Source organism: Pongo abelii, chromosome 1 (assembly GCF_028885655.2).
Source record: "Pongo abelii isolate AG06213 chromosome 1, NHGRI_mPonAbe1-v2.0_pri, whole genome shotgun sequence".
NCBI lineage: Eukaryota > Metazoa > Chordata > Mammalia > Primates > Hominidae > Pongo > Pongo abelii.
The window spans coordinates 75,021,993-75,042,180 of NC_071985.2; the positions used below are offsets into that span (position 1 = coordinate 75,021,993).

At 37.8% G+C, this 20,188-nt stretch overlaps 1 protein-coding gene and 1 long non-coding RNA gene across 31 annotated transcripts in view; one reads left to right on the forward strand and one right to left on the reverse strand.

Moving 5' to 3' along the window:
- The window catches only part of RABGAP1L (RAB GTPase activating protein 1 like), an 857,048-nt gene that overhangs the window by 30,220 nt on the left and 806,640 nt on the right, over window positions 1-20,188 (reverse strand). For 22 of the 30 annotated variants that reach the window (XM_054551197.1, XM_024245486.3, XM_024245454.3 and 19 more), the window contains 1 exon segment: window positions 7,980-8,072. In XM_054551197.1, coding sequence (XP_054407172.1) covers window positions 7,980-8,072 — 93 coding nt within the window. 30 annotated transcript variants of the gene reach the window in all.
- On the forward strand, window positions 11,224-20,039 carry LOC129048744 (uncharacterized). The gene is made up of 4 exons (XR_008511326.2): window positions 11,224-11,390; window positions 12,197-12,294; window positions 16,651-16,805; window positions 19,590-20,039. It is a non-coding gene; the product is annotated as an uncharacterized LOC129048744 (long non-coding RNA).

Sequence of the window (20,188 nt, forward strand, 5' to 3'; positions counted from 1 at the left end):
ATGGAGAAGAGAGTTTGGTTTTGATGGTCTTGGGAAAAGGCAGTAACCCTGCTTGGCTCATTTTGAAATGTTGACAAGGGTTGCCCATGGGAGACAGACTTAAAGTCAGCCCCAATAACCTCAGTCAGCCCAGAGAAATTCACATGCTGTAAGTTTGCACAAGCAGATGTGCTGAATGCTCAAAGCCTGTAAACAAAACAGGCAAACTGGCTCCCTCTTGCCTTTCAGAAAAGATTACAGGAGACACTGCTTACATAACTCTTAAAACTCACATCACACTGTCTGAAACATATACTCCCCATCTCACACAACTGACACCGTTTGAACAAAAAGCAGATAACAACTGTCCTCATAGTTTCAAACCTGATGGATAGGAGATGTACAGCTGGGAAAGTCTGGTTAGTAACTTTTGTGAGGAGGATACTGCATTTTTCAAAGAGACAGACACTGATGTTACAGACATACATAGATTAAAAAAAAAAACTTACCTCCTCAAAAGTCATAGACCAACTACCGTTTTCAATCATAGGTACAAAGACAATTAAAAAAAAAAGAATATCCAATGAAATTGAACACCTACTAAAATATTTATAAAATGGCAATAACAAAAACAGACACTTCTTAATGCTCTTTTGCTTTTCCTTCGAGTATCATATAACTCTAAGTTCTCTCTGTGACTGCAAACATTCAATGGAACAAAGATACTTGAGGCAGCCAGTGGGCAAGTCTCAACTCAGGAAGACTCATATCCTCAAACTCCTCCCTCTGCACATTGCTGTTTACAGTTTGCATGAATGACTAAAATGCTGTATGTGGAACTATTAAGGAACTACGGTGTGAGGTGTTGATACTGTGTTGTTAAAGCTGGGTGGAAGGAACTTCCTTATATGACAAGGTCAGAAATCTTGCAAAATAGTTCATCTTCAGACAAAACAATGAAATTGCTGGGCAGGGCAATGCAAAAGAAAAATGGATCCTGGATCTCATGTGTACCTGGGGGCTGAAGTCTGGGTGAAGCAGTTCAAAGGATTGTGAACGTCATTTATTTCAAGATGAGAAACCAGAGAAATGTGAACTGGTAATTAAAAGTAAAGAAACTAAGCTTTAAAGGAAAAAATGACGAGGAGGGAGGTGGCTTTATAAACCCTAGCTCAATATTTTGGGTGTTGTCTGCTGCTATGATGAATTCTTGGCACATGTTTTTAAAGACTTTTAAGGGTCAGGAGAAAATGTTTTCCTAAAAGACTCAGTGCAAATTTATTAGCAACAACACACTCAACTCTCACATATTTTCTTTTGGATACCTCTTTTAAAAGAGTTGACAGCTATCATATTCAAGTTTTCAAATGCCTACAGATAAAATGTTTAAATATCTATGTTGTCCATAATGAAGATCTGAGAAAGAAAATATGGATATTTGAAGCTTTTGTGCTTCCCTCCTTTACTCATCACATCCAATTTTATCTTTGTAGTGGAAAATTTCAAATTTTTAAATGTGAAACTAAAAACAAAATCTTGTCAGTAATAAATGACAGCTGGCCAAACAGACTGCATTTCTTTTAGCGCTCAAAAAACTATCTTAGGTTATACTCTTGCACAGGGGTCAGCAAACTTCTAGTGTAAATTGCCAGACAGTTAACTATATTAGGCTTTGCAGGTTGCATGGTCTATGTTGAAATTTCTCAACTCTACCAATGTCATACAAAACCAGCCATACACTATAAATAAATAAACAGGTGTGGTTTTGTTCCAATAAAACTTGGTTTACAAAAACTGGCAGTGAGCCAGATTTGGCCTATAAACCACAGTCTGGAGATCCTTGGTCTACTCTAGTACAGAAATCAAATTTTCAAAAAGCAAATGCATTCTAGATGATATAGAAACATATTAGTGTCAGATAATTTTCTCAGTAATACTTAAACAGAAAAGAAAACTTTCTAAAAATTAATGAAAGTTTCTTGAAAACTCTGAAGATCATCAATAAACATACTAGAAATTCTTAGTGTTCCTAAAGTATATTCTTCCCCCAAGGGTTAAGTATAAGGGACTCAGCAGACCAGCATTGTTAGAAATCACCCACTCCTTATTAGCTATATTGCTTGAGAAGCCAAAAGGATTTAGTTTTGCATCTTCACCATCCTATAACAATGAACTCTCTGGGTTATCCAAGCTCAAAGAGAAAGTGGAAGCCTTCTGAAGTTTATCATGAAGTTATCATAGGCATATATATAAACCATCCTTGTATCTATTACTATTCCTTAAAAGCACATTATTTCATAACATATTTCCAAAAGCCAACACAGTTTTTGGGATATGAAAAAATAATAAAATGTAAGTTTATTTGCTACGGCAGAAAAACATTTTTTTTTTTTTTTTTTTTTTTTGAGACGGAGTCTTGCTCTGTCACCCAGGCAGGAGTGCAGTGGCATGATCTCTGCTCACTGCAACCTCCGCCTCCCAGGTTCAAGAGGTTCTCCTGCCTCAGCCTACTGAGTAGCTGGGACTACAGGTTATGTGCCACCATACCCGGCTAATTTTTGTATTTTTAGTAGAGACAGGGTTTTACCATGTTGGCCAGGTTGGTCTTGAACTCCTGACCTCAAGTGATCCACCTGCCTCGGCCTCCCAAAGTGCTGGGATTACAGGTGTGAGCCACCACACCCAGCCAGAAAAACATTTTTCAAAGATCGATTCACTTATCTTGACTCCCCTGAGTAAGAAAGGGTCCAACAGTTTTTTAAAAAAGTCTATTCCCTCTTTTTTATAGGTAAGAAATGTATCCTAATTTAAACTTTTCTTCATTTGTGAAGTTTAAAAGAAATGTGAAAATTACTCTAAACTATTGCATTAGATATTTAAGGATGGCAAAAAAGTACAATTAAGCTTTATTTCAAATATTTCATTTGTATTATTTTTACTATGCATAATAGCTTAATTTGAAATAACATGTAGGAGCAATTGCTCTACAAAAACCAGTATGTGCAAGAAAAAACTCTGTGGAAACATAGAGGAATCATTTTGTTTAAATTACATTTTGATTTTAAAAATTACTTTGTTGAATCTCAAGAATGAGGTTAAACATTCTAAATTTAATTGTACTGAACATGGATAAGACAGTCTTCTTCAATTAGAAATTATGTATTTATAATAATATCTGTGTCCCAAACCCAAGAGAGTTTAAGCATTCCAGATTCTTTTAGTATTTTCCCATCTAGAACAGGTAACCTTTATTATGCTTTGGGAGATTCACTGAATTTAATTAACTAGCTGTGTGTGTGTGTGTGTGTGTGTGTGTGTGTGTGTGTGTGTATGTGTGTGTGTGTGTGTGTATGTGTGTGTGTGTGTGTGTGTGTGTGTTTTGAGATGGAGTCTCACTCTGTCGCCCAGGCTGGAGCGCAGTGGCGTGATCTTGGCTCACTGTAAACTCCACCTCTTGGGTTCACACCATTCTCCTGCCTCAGCCTCCCAAGTAGCTAGGACTGCCGGTGCCCGCCACCATGCCCAGCTAATTTTTTTTTTTTTTTTTTTTTTTTTAGTAGAGATGGGGTTTCACCATGTTAGCCAGGATGGTCTCGATCTCCTGACCTTGTGATCTGCCCACCTCTGCCTCCCAAAGTGCTGGGATTACAGGCGTGAGCCACTGCACCTGGTCTTTTTTTTTTTTTTTTTTTTTTTTTTTTTTTTGAGACAGAGTCTGGCTCTATTGCCTAGGCTGGAGTGCAGTGGCGTGATCTTGGCTCGCTGCAACCTCGCCCTCCCAGGCTCAAGTGATTCTCATGCCTCAGCCTCTCGAGTAGCTGGGACTACAGGTGCTTGCTAGCACACCCAGCTAATTTTTGAATTTTTTAGTAGAAGCGGTGTTTCACCATGTTGGCCAGGCTGGTCTGGAACTCCTGACCTCAAGTGATCCACTCACCTCGGCCTCCCAAAGTGCTGGGATTACACGCAAGAGCCACCATGCCCGGCCAATTAGCTGTGTTTTTAAGCCTTAACTCACATTTGTGCAAATAGTTATTTAATTAAACCACAAAAGCATATCATTCTCCAAAGGTAGATGAAGGCTACGGATCTCCAAAAAGTACCAGCAACTGATACCATCACTAGAAAACTTTCCTCACAACAGAAACAATTCATCTCTTTAAGATAGAAAATATTTTAATTTCTGAAATTGGTAACTTTGCTTAGTAAAGGCTTAGTTACTAGTTTCTAAAATATACTAAAACAGCTACACATATTGATAAATGTGTGTTTTCTGGGAACCTGTATAAAAATGAAAACATGCTTATTCTACAGCCAAATCTTTATCCTAATTTCACTTCATTAGAAATCAATCACTAAATTTACAAACCAAAATGTTAGAGTAGACAAAGAATTTTACACAAACCTGGTCAGGTGCAAGTTAAGAAGGAAGATAAAAGAGATTTGAAATAAACATTCTACATTGTTCTTTCAAAAAAGTTTCCTTTCTGTCTCTTGGAATCTAGTCATGAAGAGAAACAAAGAGTAAAGGCTATAAAGCAGTCATTATGGTGTTTACTGAGTTTAAAATATAAACTGATGCCAAGACCAGGTAGCACAGGCAGTGCATATATGTGTGTGTATTACCTACTTATATATGTTTATATGTGTGTATAGATACAATGTACAACATATGTTCTATCTGGAAATTAATGGGCATCACTAAAAATTAATGTACCACCCACTGTGTTGGCTTTTATTCTACAAATATGGACACATATAAGATCAATAGTCACTAATTGGCTCTAATTTCAACAGGAAGCTCTCCCTCCTGCTTCTAAACAGGTACCTCTGGTGTGACTTAGGGTTCATGAAAGGAAAAGGGTAGGCTAAATGACAATCCTCCTGGAACATTCTGCTTTTTTTTTTCTTTGGAGATGTAATTCACATACCATAAAATTCATGTTTTTAAAATGTGCAGTGTAATGATTTTAGTATATTCACAAAGTTGTGCAATCATCACTACTTCCTAATTCCAGAAGATTTTCATGATATGTTGAGTTTTAAAATTTAAATTTATACTAACATTATTTCATCTCTTTCTTTGTGGTTGAGATTTAAGTGTTGAATAAAGGTGACTACAGTGATATAACCTGAGCATGAAGATATCTGCATATGTCATAAAAATAGACATAAAACACATGTTTACATAGATATAGCAAGAAGTATGACTGTTGAGAGCTACCTCTACATTGCTGGATCTTTATTCCCACCGCTAGGTTCCCTGTGATAGCCCTTTTACATATGCCACCATGTCTAAAAGAAATAGCATTGAACTACCTCTTAAAATATCTTATTATATAACATATGTGGGCTTTAAAAAATAAATTTCCCACAACCTTCTAACTCTCTTGTCATATGGCAAGCTAGGGTGTGGAAATGACTTTTTAAGCAATATGGATTCTAATGTTGAGGAGAGGTTGTTACTGAACTGGTGCAAGTTCTCACTCAATGCCCTCAAAGATCTTCCCAAGTCAGTCTTTAAGAGTTTACATTAACTGGGTTCCCAGTCCAAGATCTATGAATTACAAAGTGCTCATTCCCAGGACAGAGATCTTATTCTTCACAGGATTAAATTTAGAAGATGTAAAAGGTATTTTCTAGCTTTGCTACTTTAATTAAGATAATTATAATATGGCTTCTTAAACTACATATTGATCATCTTACAAACCAAATATGTTGATGGTTAGAAACTTATGTTGTTGACTGCCACCTTGAAGATGTGATTATAATCTAAGAACTATAAATTTGCCAAGTGTATTACCAGGACAAATGCCTAGACATTATTAAGAGTATAGAGACATTAGATGAATGTACCGACAAGTTCTCACAATAATCTAAAAGCAATAGCAATAGAGGGTATCAGATATGTGCAAATAAGAATCAACAATACTTGCACTTAAAAAGTAATGCCTGCTTTCAAAACAAGAAGTTTAATCCTACTTTGATCTCTCAATAAAAACTATACATATTGATAATCTTACATGTTATAAGTACTTTAAAAATAATGTACATCTTACTATTAATGTATACATACCTGCTTTGGCACAAAAAAGGATTTAAGACACAATAACAAGTTTAATTCTAGCCTGATTTTAAATGTACAAGTTTGGTCTTCCATTTCTCTCTTATTTTAAAGCACTCTTCACAGAATTTATTCATAATGATGGTAGTAATAAGAAAATCTGAATGATATTAGCAAAAGGAGACCTTCATTTTGGATGCTTAATAATAGTTTATAATTACTACCTTCAAGCCTTTCTAAAGCAGCATGCTATGTGATTTACATTAACAGCTGGTTTTATTGAGGGGATGTTGGTGGTGAAAATTAGCTTCAAACATTATCTGTTAATAGTTATCTGCTATAGAAGTATGTGGGATTTTATAATCATATATTGAACCACTTCTATAAGCAAGGGGAGATTATTGGTTGGCAGTACTTGAGAGAAATAAGAACAATCAATAAGGGACTAGAGGGGAAGACCCACATAAGGTGGCATTATTCTAGTAATAATTGCATAATCTGCAGTAGTAGGCTTCATAAAATAACAGCCATTTATTGAACACAACTATGAGCTGAGTCCTTAACATACAGCATCCCTCATCCTTGTAACAATCCATCAAGGAATCAGAAACACTATACCTTTTATAGATGAGGAAGAGGTTCAATAACTAGTCCAAGATGCTGAATGGTGGCATAGGGATTAAAACCCTCAATTTGGAGTCCAAATCCTGTGCTCTAAAAAATGAGCAAGATTTGAGTTCAGGTCTGTCTGACTACAAAATCTACATACTCCTACCATGTTCCTCTGCACACATCCCATGCTATTCAATTCAGCAACAGAGATAAGATGTTCTGTGTGACTATGCTGCCTATGTCCAGCTCTGACCACATTAAGATAACTCTAGTTACAAAAGTGGAAGTCATCCCAATGTGGGTGATTTAATTAATAATGCCACACAGTCCATTTCTTGGCAGGAGATTTTGGCACTGCTGCTCAGTGCTGAAAATACAGTATTCTTTTATCTTAGTGTATTGATGTGGAGGGAGAAGGAGCTGTTACGTATCTGTGTGAGTCTGAAAAGTTAAAGCATGTTGAAGAGAGACAATATTTTACTTGGAAAAAAATAAGTTGGAAATAAGTGTTTCCCAACATTACATCCTGGGAACAGTGTTGCTAATTACCATTGAAGAGATTCACAATTAACGAACGTATTAAAATGAAATTATTTTGATTCTGAAACTTCATACTTTAAGTCAAATATCATCACTGTTGTTCATAAATTCATTTGTGGAAATAAATGTTGCAACAAACACCATTACTGTGCTCAATATACCTTTGTGATTTTTATTTTTCCTTCCAAGTGAGTTGGTATTTTTAACATTTGCTACAGACAGAGGCAAGTTTGAAACATCCTTGTGTCAGTCTTGGAACAGTTCACCTGCTAAAAGTCTTTGTGGATATGACCATGCACAGCTAAAACAGTACTTTGCCATTTTTCCTTTTTGTTTCATTTTTGAAAGTAGAAAGCCACTTTCTTTTTCCCCTCTCTTTCTCTCAGCTTCTTATGAAGATTCCCAGTATAAATGCAACAGCTGGAGTTACCTATAAATATACAAACTGAAAGAAAAGAAATATTATGGTTGGCTATTTGGGAGTCTCCTGAAATGAAAACATACCTGGACAGTTAGCATGATCAGAGAGTGTCTAAATCAATCAAGGAGGAACAGAGGGAATTGAACTTGCCACAAGTGCTGCTTTAAGAAAAAAAAAAAAAAAAAAAAAGGTACTTTGCTGGGAATGGTGGCTCGTGCCTGTAATCCCAGCTACTTGGGAGACTGGAGTGGGAGGATTGCTTGAGGCCAGGTGTTCAAGACCAGCCTGGGCAACACGGCAAGACTCAGTCTCATTTAAAACAAAAAAGAAGGTACTTTGATAGGTGCAACATATTTCTCATACCTTGTATCTATCCATTGGGTCTTCCTGTTGCAGCTGACTCTCTCGCATTGTCTGATATTCTTTCTCATATTTCTTCAGCTTCTTGATTGGTACCTGCAGGGATTTGAGGAAAACCATGTTAGACAAGGACACCATTTATGAAAAAAAATTCAGGTGTGTTTGCTAGTTAAATTTCTGGCATTCTAAGGGAACATGCTCAACTCAAAGTTAGGAGAAAAATAGAGATTCCAGAGTAGGGGTTGGCAGACTTTTCCTGTAAAGGTCCAGACGGTATATATTTTAGGCCTTGTAGGCCATATAGTCTAAGTTGCAAAGATTCAACTCTGTCATTATTATACAAAACCTGCCATGGGTGATACCTAAACAAATGAGCCTGGCTGTGTTCCAAGAAAACTTAATTTACAGAAACAGGCTACAGTTTGTCCACCTCTGTTATAAATAATATTGCTGATGTCACAACCTTCTCTTGTTAATGTATTTAATAGTGCTATTAATTTTAACTTTCTTAAGTATAATTCACTCATATCCTTCTATTACGTTGAAAATGAAAATTATTATTTTATATAAGTAAAAAATTGAGCTACAAGAAATATTCTAAAATGGCCTGGGCATGGTGGCTCATGCCTGTAATCCCAGCACTTTGGGAGGCTTAGGCAGGCGGATCACTTGAGGTCAGGAGTTCGAGACTAGCCTGGCCAACATGGTGAAACCCCGTCTCTACTAAAATTACAAAAATTAGCGCGGCATGGTGGTGGGCATCTGTAATCCCAGCTACTCTGGAGGCTGAGGCATGAGCCTGGCTTGAATCTGGGAGGCTGAGGTTGCAGTGAACCAAGATTGTGCCACTGCACTCCAGCCTGGGTGATAGAGCGAGACTCAGTCTCAAAAAAAAAAAAAAAAAGAAAAGAAAAATATTCTAAAATAGAGTTAGTATACTGAAAAGAAAGAAGGTTTTAGTGTTTGACAATGGAAACTCAAATATAGAATCATTATGCTGTATGAGATAATAGAAAGTCATCTAAACAACTCATTTATTTCTTGCTAAAATTATGTCATCCACAAAAGACAGTAGTTTACTCTTTTCTGAAAAAAGACTAGATTCCTATGGACTCTTAGAATTTTAAAAATAAACAAATAAGCACAGCATAGTATAAAAGCCCTCAGTAAACAGATATTTAACCTCTCTTAGGGGACAGTGGTGCACGTCTATAGTCCCAGCTACTTGGGAGGTTGAGACGGAAGAATTGCTTGAGCGCACAAGTTCCAGGCTGCAGTGCACTATGACGGCCACTTACTCTAGCCTGGGCAACAGAATGAGACCCTGTCTTTTAAAACAAACAAACAAACAAAAAAACTCTCCTAGCCTCAGTTTCTTCATCTATAAAATAGCAGGTAAACAAAATTTCTACCTCATAATGGTGTCAGGAGAATTAAACGAGTTAACAGAGAGGTATCTAAAACAATGCCTGGTTTATGGACATTTTTTAAATTGTTTTTTTAAATAAGTATTCAATCAAAATTAACATATTAGAATTTATTCTGTTCCATAATACATATTAAATCTACTTTTAGCCTTTCTTTGGACAATCAAAGTTATAGAATTCCTTTACTTATATTATTTTATTTCAACTTTTGTAGAGATGGGGTCTGGCTATGTTGCCTAGGCAGGTCTCAAACTCCTGGGCTGAAGCGATCCTCCTTCCTCAGCCTCCCAAAGCACTGGGATTACAGGCCTGAGCCACTGTGCCTAGCCTATGATTCCTTTAAACAGCAACACCTTTCCTTAATGTTTTTGTTTGGTTTAAGGTTACAAACGTGCTATGTTGCAAACTTCTTGCGTACTCTGAGAAGGCAAGGATGATGTGTTGCCCTCAGTATCTGCCATAATACCTAGCAGTATTTGGCTCATACTAGGCCCTCAACAGATTGTTCCTTGTTGAATTTAAAATATGGTATTTAAAAAACATATACATAAGAGTGAGAGAGCAAAAGAGAATGGAAAGCATCTAGCATGAATATAAAATTATCTCACAATTTCCTTATTTTCATTAAAATGAGGACAGTACTAATTCTCTGGCATCTGGCCAGACAATTTGTTACATAATAAACAAAGACACCAGGTGTCATTCCCCATCTTATTCTAATTACTTTGTTCTTCTTATCCAAGAACACTATGAAGTACTAGAATTATCTGCTTCTGACCACAATTGGGAAGTTTCACGAACTCAGTCCAAGCCTGATAGATGATACAAACCAGTCAACAACCACATTATGAGAATATTCATCTGGCTGATGGGGGAATATCTCCCCAGCCAAACAAGGAGTGAGGACATTTTCCAGGGTGTAACTGAATTGCAAAGCCACTGCTGAATATTGTTATGAGAAACACGAATCCTTTATTACTCCATCTCCAGAGACCTCTAACAAGTATACTGTGACCAACTAGAGTGCAATAGAAAGGAAAGCACCACCTGCCAACTGTGTAGCCTCACAGATCATTAGATAAACAAGGGAAATATACACAATCATGTGTTAACAAAACGACGACATTATTTTTCTTGGCTTTGATAGCAGTCTCAATTTCTTTTAGTTTTATTTTCTCTATATACATTAATCATACACTGAGAAAACCAAAAATAGACTCTGAAGATGAAGTTGCAAATCACTAGCACTAAAATAGCCCTGGAGCTATAGAAAAAGGGGAAGCTTCAGGGTTTTAAGCAGTAACAAGGTGTCTCCAGTGTTTCCCTAGGAGCAGATACAAGGGCCAAAGGGAGCAGCTAAAGGTATTGTGAGGAGAGAGCCTACTCCAGGAGCCATTTTCCCAGCAGATCGGAAGTATTTCAGTATTTTTACAGCAGGAATACCATACCACTGGACACCAGGCTGAGTATTAATTAGTTCCATGTGGAAGTATTTTCTACATGGTTCTAAAATGGATCCATCCACTCACCAGTGACTGAATTACATACTGGAAGCTTGAGCCTAGAGAATTCTGAAACCATATTTTTAAACTTCAAACTATTATCAATATTTTTTTTACATGTAAGAGAAAAAACGTTCATTTAAAGGGATATTTCTACATGTTCTTTTAAAAGTCACTTTTGCTACTTATATTAAGAGGTTCATTTCAAAGTGAAATATTAAAAAAAAAAAAGGCAATAACCCTCTCAATAAGCTAATCCTTTCCCATCTGGCTGAGATTCTAGGATATTTGGCTTCATCTTGTTCAGGGAAACAGAGCAGGTTCCCAGAACAATATGTTGCTAGGAAACCTTCCAAGCTTATTTATCTTGTGCTGTGGGGTGATACAGAGCATCCACCTGTGTGACTGGCACAATGTGAAAGAGGGGAAAAGGGTGGAGGAGGAAGAGACAGGAGAGCTGATATGAAACTCTTGTTATTTATGAGGTAATCAAAGAAAATAGATTTTCAGTTTTTAAACCATATTTCAGGACAAACTTGATTTTATTTTAGGGAATACTGAATGGGATACAGACGCTTGAAATTTTTCTTTCTGGAGAAAGAAATTTAAAAACCTGTTAGGTAATTAACATTTATTGTTCCCCTTTCAGGGGGACCGTCCCCACGGATGATCAAAGGTCAGTTCCTGGTCAACATAAGTAAACAAGCTTGTTTAAGATAAATTCCCCTACACTCCCTTGTACCTACTCCTTGCCCAATGCCTCAGGGTTATAGAACAGCTGCCTTCAGCTATTCTCCCCCGGGGCTCTGCAGAACCTTCTGACCTTTCAGAAGGTTTGCGTCCTTTCCCTATAGTTTGCGTCCTTTCCCCACCGCTCTGACTGATCTCCCACAGTGTCTGCTGATATTTTCTATTACGTTTCATTGTATTCCACAGTGATTTCACAGACCCTCTAAAATGATTTCATAACCAGCAGTTTAAAGGACACTGCACAAAATGAAATGGGCTTTTTCATCTATTGCCCTGATGATAATACTCAGAGCGTTATAATTCTAAATCACTGGAGAAGCTTTATTAACTCTACTTATCATCAATACCCTCACCTGTCATTACAGATGAGAGTGGGTCCTTGTCAGCTGTTATCAGGAAATACAAAGAATAGAGCTTAATGAATTTAAGGCAAAGGGGAGTGGTAGGGGAATGGCGAGGGAGTGTTAAACAGTGACCTTCAATAACAGTAAAAGACAGAGTGCAATAATTACTCATTTGCCTTACTCTTTCTCAATATTAGTCATGCTGGCCTCAGACGGAGATATGGGAGGGGAAGACTGAAAAGAATACAACCAACTTTCTTCATTCTCCATGTTTTCTCTCTTCTTCTCATTTAAGGTGTTTATTTCATATTTATATATATGACTCTTGCAGATTGAATATATATTAATCATGTTGTATATCAATAATTATCAGAAGAATTTGCCTTAATAATCTTCACCTCACTAATCATATCAACCAGTGATATCACCCTATTTTGTACTTACTTTCATATCTTATTTTGAATACTTACTAATATTTGAATTTCACATGCATTAGTTCATTTTTTTTTTTTTTTTTGCACACCACCATGCCTAGCTAATTTTTGTATTTTATTTGAGATGGAGTTTCCCCATGTTGGCCAGGCTACTCTTAAACTCCTAACCTCAAGTGATCTGCCCTCCTCAGCCTCCCAAAGTGAGTTATTTCTAATAAAACTTATTTTGGCCAGGTGTGGTGGCTCATGCCTATAATCCCAGCCCTTTGGGAAGTCAAGGTGGGTGGATCACTTGAGTTCAGGAGTTCAAGACCAACCTGGACAAAATGGTGAAACCCTGTGTTTACAAAACATAGAAAAATTAGCTGAGCATCGTGGCACATGCCTGTAGTTACAGCTACTTGGGAGGCTGAGGTGGGAGGATCACCTGAGCCTGGGAGGCTGGGTTGCAATGAGGTAAAATCATGCCACTGCACTCCAGCCCAGGTGACAGAGTGAGACCCTGTCTCAAAACAAAACAAACAAATAAAAACATATTTATTTGCGTACATATAAGATTTGGTTAAGTTTCCTGATTATCAAACTCAATCATCTTTTTTTTTTTTTAAGAGACAGGGTCTTGTTCTGTTGCTCAGGCTGGAGTGCAGTGGTGCAATCACAACACACTGCAGCCCCGAATTCCTGGACTCAGGTGATCCCCCCACATCAGCTTCCTGAGTAGCTGGGACTATAGGGGCACACCACCATGCCTAGCTTTTTTTTTTTTTTTTTTTTTGGGTAGAGCCAGGGTCTCACTATGTTGCCCAGGCTGGTCTCAAAATCCAAGGCTCAAGCAGTCTTCCCACCTCAGCCTCCCAAAGTGCTGGGATTACAGGTGTGAGCCACCATGCCTGGCCCAAACAAGATCTTTGTACATTTAGGAGTTCAAGGGCTTTGTATATTTAGGAGTGCTTTTCAACACCACAGATCTTAAACTTCGGATCATAATTAACAGAATAATAGAACTCTTAAATAACAAATTTGAAACTCACTGTAGTAACTTGAAAAGAACTTACACACAGAAAAGAGAAATAACAGAATACACACGTAAAGATTTTTCAAGTTGGTCTATGCTCTGTAATATATATGGCATGATCTTTGGCATATCCTGACTTTATGAAATAGTATATTAATTTTGTAAAAAGTTGGTTTTGCATTTAAGTAGAGAAAAGAACCTGGGCACTACCAGTGTTTCTCAAGGTAAGATATTATTGGCATTTTGGGTGGAATAATTTTTGGTGTAGACTCCGCTCTCCATTTCTGAGCCCATGGCATCCCTGGACCCATTTATGATTTCACCTATTAAATGTCAGTAGCGGCTGCCTGTCACTGTGACAAACAGGATGCCTACAAACCTTTCTAAACCAGGTGTGGATGTTGGGGGCTGGTAGGTTTGAGGGGTACATGCTTGAGAAGATGTGGGATTCATACTAAAAGCCTCTGAGCTAAACTATCAATAAAGACAAGAGGAGAGGCCTGGACCAGTGTGCAAGGTTTTTAGCACTGCACTGATGTATTCAGATGTCCGCTTCCCTCTGCTTTGTTATTGGTTTGCAGTAATTGCCACTAAGTATGGAATTCCTTCATGTCAAAAAATTTCCTAACAGTTTTAAGCCTATTAATTTAGAAAAATCTATATTTAATCCTGTCAGCAACTCCATGAGGGAAGTATTATTTGGATTTTACAAATAAGTTGAGGATAGGTAACTTGCCAAAGATCATACAGCCGATAAATAGTCAGAAATGAAATCCAGTTGGCCTCCAGAGCCTGCACTCTTTAACTACTTTGCTCTACTGCCTGGGACCAGATGATTAAAGTAAAGCTGCTCAAGAAGCTGACAGTCTAGACATAGTGCCAAATATGTGTCTAGTTATCATCTAGTTTCATAAGCGCAATAACAGATATTTATAAAAGGTACAAAGATGATCAAGAAGAAATTTGTGGGACAGAGGGTTGGAGAGGGAGAAGCACCTCAGTGAGGAGGATTTTCATGATGACTGGTTTATGCAAGCTTCCTTGACCAGTTAAAACACAGAGCATTTCTCCTGTGCTCAGTTTTAACAATGGGCCAGTCACTTGTAAGAGCTATCATTCAGGGTTTGATGAATCTGCTTCTGTAATTCAGAAATGAAAGATACAAAAATATTAATTTATGGATGCAAATACTGGTAAAGTACATCACTGTGTTTTTCTTTTTTAAAGGCTGATATGACCCAAGTTAAAATCTTCTGAAGTGAAGATTCCTGGTGCTCAGTTCAGGTGCCTAGAAAATTAATAGGCCAAAGGTGCTAGCCATTATGTGCTACTCTTGCTCACTTCAGACAATTTCTTAGGATGAATATAAATTATCTCATTTAATATATTAATCAATGGACAGAGAAAAAATAGATATGTAATATAGTATCACTTTCCTTGGAAATTTGGGGGTTGCTGAGAGTTTCCAAGTCAGAGTCACAGTTATTTTTGCAAGGACTTATCAAGATCTGGACATAAAGTGGATCAGGGGCAACCAAAATTCTAACAGTCAGTTTGCAGTAGTATAATGGACTCGAGAAGAAACATGAAAAGGAATCAGGAGAAGGCATCCATCAAGAGGAGGGACATGTCCTATAGGCTTCACTTAATCCTCTTCATAGTGGTCAGCAAAAGAAGTCACTTTGACTCCTTTTAAGCTTTTAGCACTAGGAGGAGAGGGAACATATTAAAAAATGATATTTTGCCCCATGTGTCTTGGGTGCAGGAGGAAACCTTCAGAGAATGTAAGAGCCTGTAAATGATTATTAGCTGTATTCTAATACTTAAGGAACATAATGGTTTAAGGGGGTAGGGACAAAAGACATACTTCTCTTGCAACAATTTCCAAGGCTTCTTACAGACATCAAATTCCCAGGCATTCTCCTCCTGAATTCATACTAACATACAATCTATGGTGCTGTACTTGTTTTAATCTCATCTGACATGTCTAGCTTTCCCAATTACTCAATCCTAGTGGTGTGCACACTTGTGACATGTACCTGGACCTTTATTCATGAATACTTATATGACATGAGCCACTTTCCAATGTTTGTGGCTTACTCCAGAATGTAGCATGCTCATCAAAGTGTCTTTGAGAGCTTCTGAAATACTGATTTGTACTTTATTTGCCACATTCTCATATAAGCTGTGGTCCCAATGCTGTATCAATTTTGGGAGACTTGCATTTTATAGAATCTGCTTACCTGTTCATTTTTAATTCCTCATCTTCAGTCCTGTAAGTCTAATCTTGTATAATATTTTTGTGGAACTCCTTGGCACTTCTGCTTTAGATATTTCCTATCAATAAATAATATCTGGAGGTAGAGGAATTTCTGTACTATGTGTTGACAACGCCTAAATTTATAGTTTTCAGCCCAGAACTTCTACTAAGCTTAGCCTGCATATCCAATTGTGAACTTCCTATCATCATTTGGATGGTTAACATTCAAGACATTTAAACCTGGACTAATACCCCACCTTCTACCCCCAATTTGTTCTTCTCCTACTGTTCATCTTCCATCCAGAAGCTCAAGCCAGAAACCCACAAGTCACCATTGTCTGCTCCCCCAACCAATGCTCAGGCAATCCATCACTAGATTCTATACTGTATGCCTCCAAAATATCTATCTTGTTTTTCTTTTGAACTTCACTGGCAATGCCCAATTCAAGCCATAATCACCCTTCATCAGAACTAGTGCCATAAATTCCAAAGTGGACTCCCCATGTTCATAGTTGCTGTACTAAATCTTTTTGCCATTGGGCAGCCGAAGTAATTTTTTCCAGGATGCAACTCTGAAATCATTTTCCTTCCTAACATTTTCCAATTGCTTCCTATTGCACTTAGGATAGAGAAATACTTGGCTCTGATGGTCCTATAGAATCTAGTCTCAATCTACCTTCCCTTCACTCTCTTTGCCTGTATTTTGCAAAAGTGTGGTTTGTCCATCCCAGAAAGTACATAAAACTATCCAAATAGGTACAGAAAGCAAAAGGTGATTATTAGAATTTCATGTTCTGTTTTTAGAACATGAAGATAGGAAGGACTATTTTTATTTCATCTTTTAAAAAATATTTGTGCTTATTGTAGTACAGGTAGCTAATTTATTTAAAAATGAATATACATATATTGGTGGTATGGGCTCATATGACTTTCATTCGCAAGGATCACAATCAAGAGTTTAAAGACAACCAGTCTCTGCTCCAGCCACACAGGACTTCTTTTAGTACCTTTACTACATCATGCCCTCCCCTGCCTCAGGCTTCTGCTGGGATGGATCCAGCACATTCACCCTAAAATTCTGATTCAGAAGATCTAAGGTATGATCAGGCACCTCTATCTTTTTTTTAATCTTAATGTTAATATTTGTGGATACATAGTAATTTAATATATATATGGGGTACAAGAGATAGTTTGAAACTGGCATGTAATGTGTAATAATCAAATCAGGTAAAATGGGGTAGCGATCCCCTCAAGCATTTATCCTTTGTGTTACAAAGAATCCAGTTACACTTTTTTTTTTTTTTTTTTTTTAAGGCAGGGTCTTGCTCTGTGGCCTCGGCTGAAGTGCAGTGCTGCTCACTGTAGCCTCGACCTCCTGGGCTCAAGTGATCTTCCCACCTCTTAGCCTGTAGCTGGGACTACAAGCACCCACCACCATACCTGGCTAATTTTTTGTATTTTTTGTAAAGACAGGGTCTCGCTATGTTGACCAGGCTGGTCTTGAAACCCTGGGCTCAAGTGATCTGACCTCCTCAGCCTCCCAAAGTGCTGGGATTACAGATGTGAGCGACTGCACCCAGCCCAATTATACTCTTTTAGTTATTTTTAAATGTACAATTAATTATTATTGACTATAGTCATCCTGCTGCACTATCATACACGAGGTCTTATTCATTCTTTCTCATTTTTTTTTGTTCAAGTACCTTTATCTTTACAAAGCTACTCAGGCAATTTTGATATACTGCCTATCTGAAAACCACTGAACTAAACATTAAGCACTAGAAAGGGAGAAGAGACAGGCTAGAGAAGCTTTTATGAATTGGCCTGAGAACACAACCACCACTTCCTAAGGGAATATCCATTCTGAGTTTCAAACAACCAATTTATAAATAAATTTTAGGAGAGAAGAAATTTGTAAGATCAGGAAGGACTATTTTAGTGTCCCAAAATATTTCAAGAATCTATTTATATAAGCAGCTTGGATATAAGAATAAAATCAAGTTTTAAAGAAGAGAAAAACCATATTCTTCAAGCACAATTATTTGAGGAGCAGTTTCTCTTTGATACTTTATTTGGGGTGGTTTAGGAATTAAACAGGCTGGCTAGGTGCGGTGGCTTACACCTGTAATCCCAGCACTTTGGGAAGCCGAGGCAAGTAGATCACCTGAGGTCGGGAGTTTGAGACCAGCCTGGCCAACATGGTGGAACCCCATCTCTACTAAAAATACAAAAAAATTAGCCAAGCACAGTGGCTCATGCCTATAATTCCAGCTACTCGGGAGGCTGAGGCAGGAGAATCGCTTGAACCCAGGAGTCTGAGGCTGCAGTGAGCCGAGATCGCGCCATTGTATTCCATCCTGGGTGACAAGAGCGAAACTCTATCTCTCAACAAAAAAACATAAGAAAGAAAGAAATTAAACAGGCTTGGCTGGGCGTGGTAGCTCACACCTGTAATCCCATAATCCCAGCACTTTGGGAGGCTGAGGCAGGTGGATCACCTGAGGTCAGGAGTTTGAGAGTTTGAGACCAGCCTGATCAACATGGTGAAACCCTGTCTCTACTAAAAATACAAAAATTAGCTCAGCGAAACTTTGTCTGAAAAAAAAAAAAGAAATAAATAAATTAAACACACTTGCATTTGAAAACTTTCTCTGCCAAATACTAGCTATATAATTTTATGAGCAATTTACTTAAACCTCTTACTCAGAACTTGAATTGTTTATGTTTTGTAATAGGGTAACACAAACAACTACAATGACCATCTCCTTTAATTGAGCACAAAATGCATGCTGCAGCACTGACCTAGGCACTGAGCACATATACATATATATATATATATATATATATATATATATGTATTTTTTTTGGGGGGGGATGGAGTCTCGCTCTTTTGCCCAGGCTGGGGTGAAGTGGCATGATCTCGGCTCACTGCAACCTCTGCCCCTGGGTTCAAGCGACTGTCCTGCCTCAGCCTCCCAAGTAACTGGGATTACAGGCACCTGCCACCACACTCGGCTAATTTTTGTATTTTTAGTAGAGACGGGCTTTTACCATGTTGGCTAGGCTGGTCTCAAACTCCTGACCTCAGGTGATCCACCTGCCTCGGCCTCTCAAAGTGCTAGGGTGACAGGCGTGAGCCACAGCACCTAGCCATCATTTAGCATTTTTTATATTTCTTAAGCCTCCCAAAGAAACTGGGTGTTACTATATCCGTTTTATAAATTGAGTAAACCAAGAAAGACTAAGTAACACACATAGGCCTCATAATAATGACAGACCCTACAGGCTTTTGTTTTAAGAGATTGGGTCTCACTATGTTGCCAGGCTGGCTATGAACTCCTGGGCTCAAGGAGTCCTCCTGACTCAACCTCCCAAGTAGCTGGGACTACAGGCACATGCCCCTGCACCCAGCTACCCAAAAGGTCTTTTTGACACCAAAGTTAAAGCCTTTAATCATGCACTATGTTACATGACTATCATCTACATTGCCTGTCATCTAGCCAACATGCATAGCTCTCAAACCTAGGACCTTTGATAAGCCTCATCAGTAGCCTGCAGCAGTTAACTGAGCTAAACTCAAGGATGGAGGTGCTGTTAATGCATAACTGAGAGGTAATGAACCTAAGATATCTGCCACATTACCAGGAATAACGTAGGAGATTAAAAAAAAAAAAAAGAAAAAAGAAAAAGAAAGAATACCTTTACTTTGATCTTTCTGGGCAAGCTAGGAAAAAAAAAAAAGAGAGAGAGAGAGAGAGATGGCCAAATAGACTCTGGGGTGGTTGAATCAGGAATTTAACTCTGGGAGAAGCCTGCTTAAAATTCCATAAAGTCTTAAGAGGGTGCAGACTGAAAATAATATATTTTTCCTCCTCTCACAGCCTTCTGAAAAAAAAGCATTGAGAGCATAAACCACTCAGAAGATTTACAGCTTAAAGCAGATCACCTTAAGATACTGGAATCAGTCAGTGCTTAGATGGAACATTTTTTGAGGCCTACATCTTCACTGAGTGCCCTTCTTCTCTATTTCCTATACTTCCTTGTTTCTTTCTGTCCCCACTGCATCCCATATGGATTTGTACAAATAATGCTGGGTTCTTTTCTTCACCCACATGCAACAGTTGCTGCTAGATCATAACCATTCCTTCTATTGGTTTTAAAATCTGTTTTTCTCAGATTCCTTACACTTGAAGGAAAAAAAAAAGGACATTTAGCCTGTTTTTCTTTTAAGCAATAAAAATTCTTCTCTCACCGTATTGATTATTCTCAATGTGGGGCTAAATTACGGAAATTCTGATTCTTTTCCTCTTTGCAAAAATTAAGAAGCAATAATATCAAGTTAGTATACCATGTTGGATGTTTTTTATTTCTTTTGGGGGAGGTGCTCAAAATCCATTGTAAATCTCAAGTAGAAATCCATTTGTAAATGAGTTTTTGGTTAGAAATTTATCACTTAAAAATTTTAGTACAGTATTTGGAG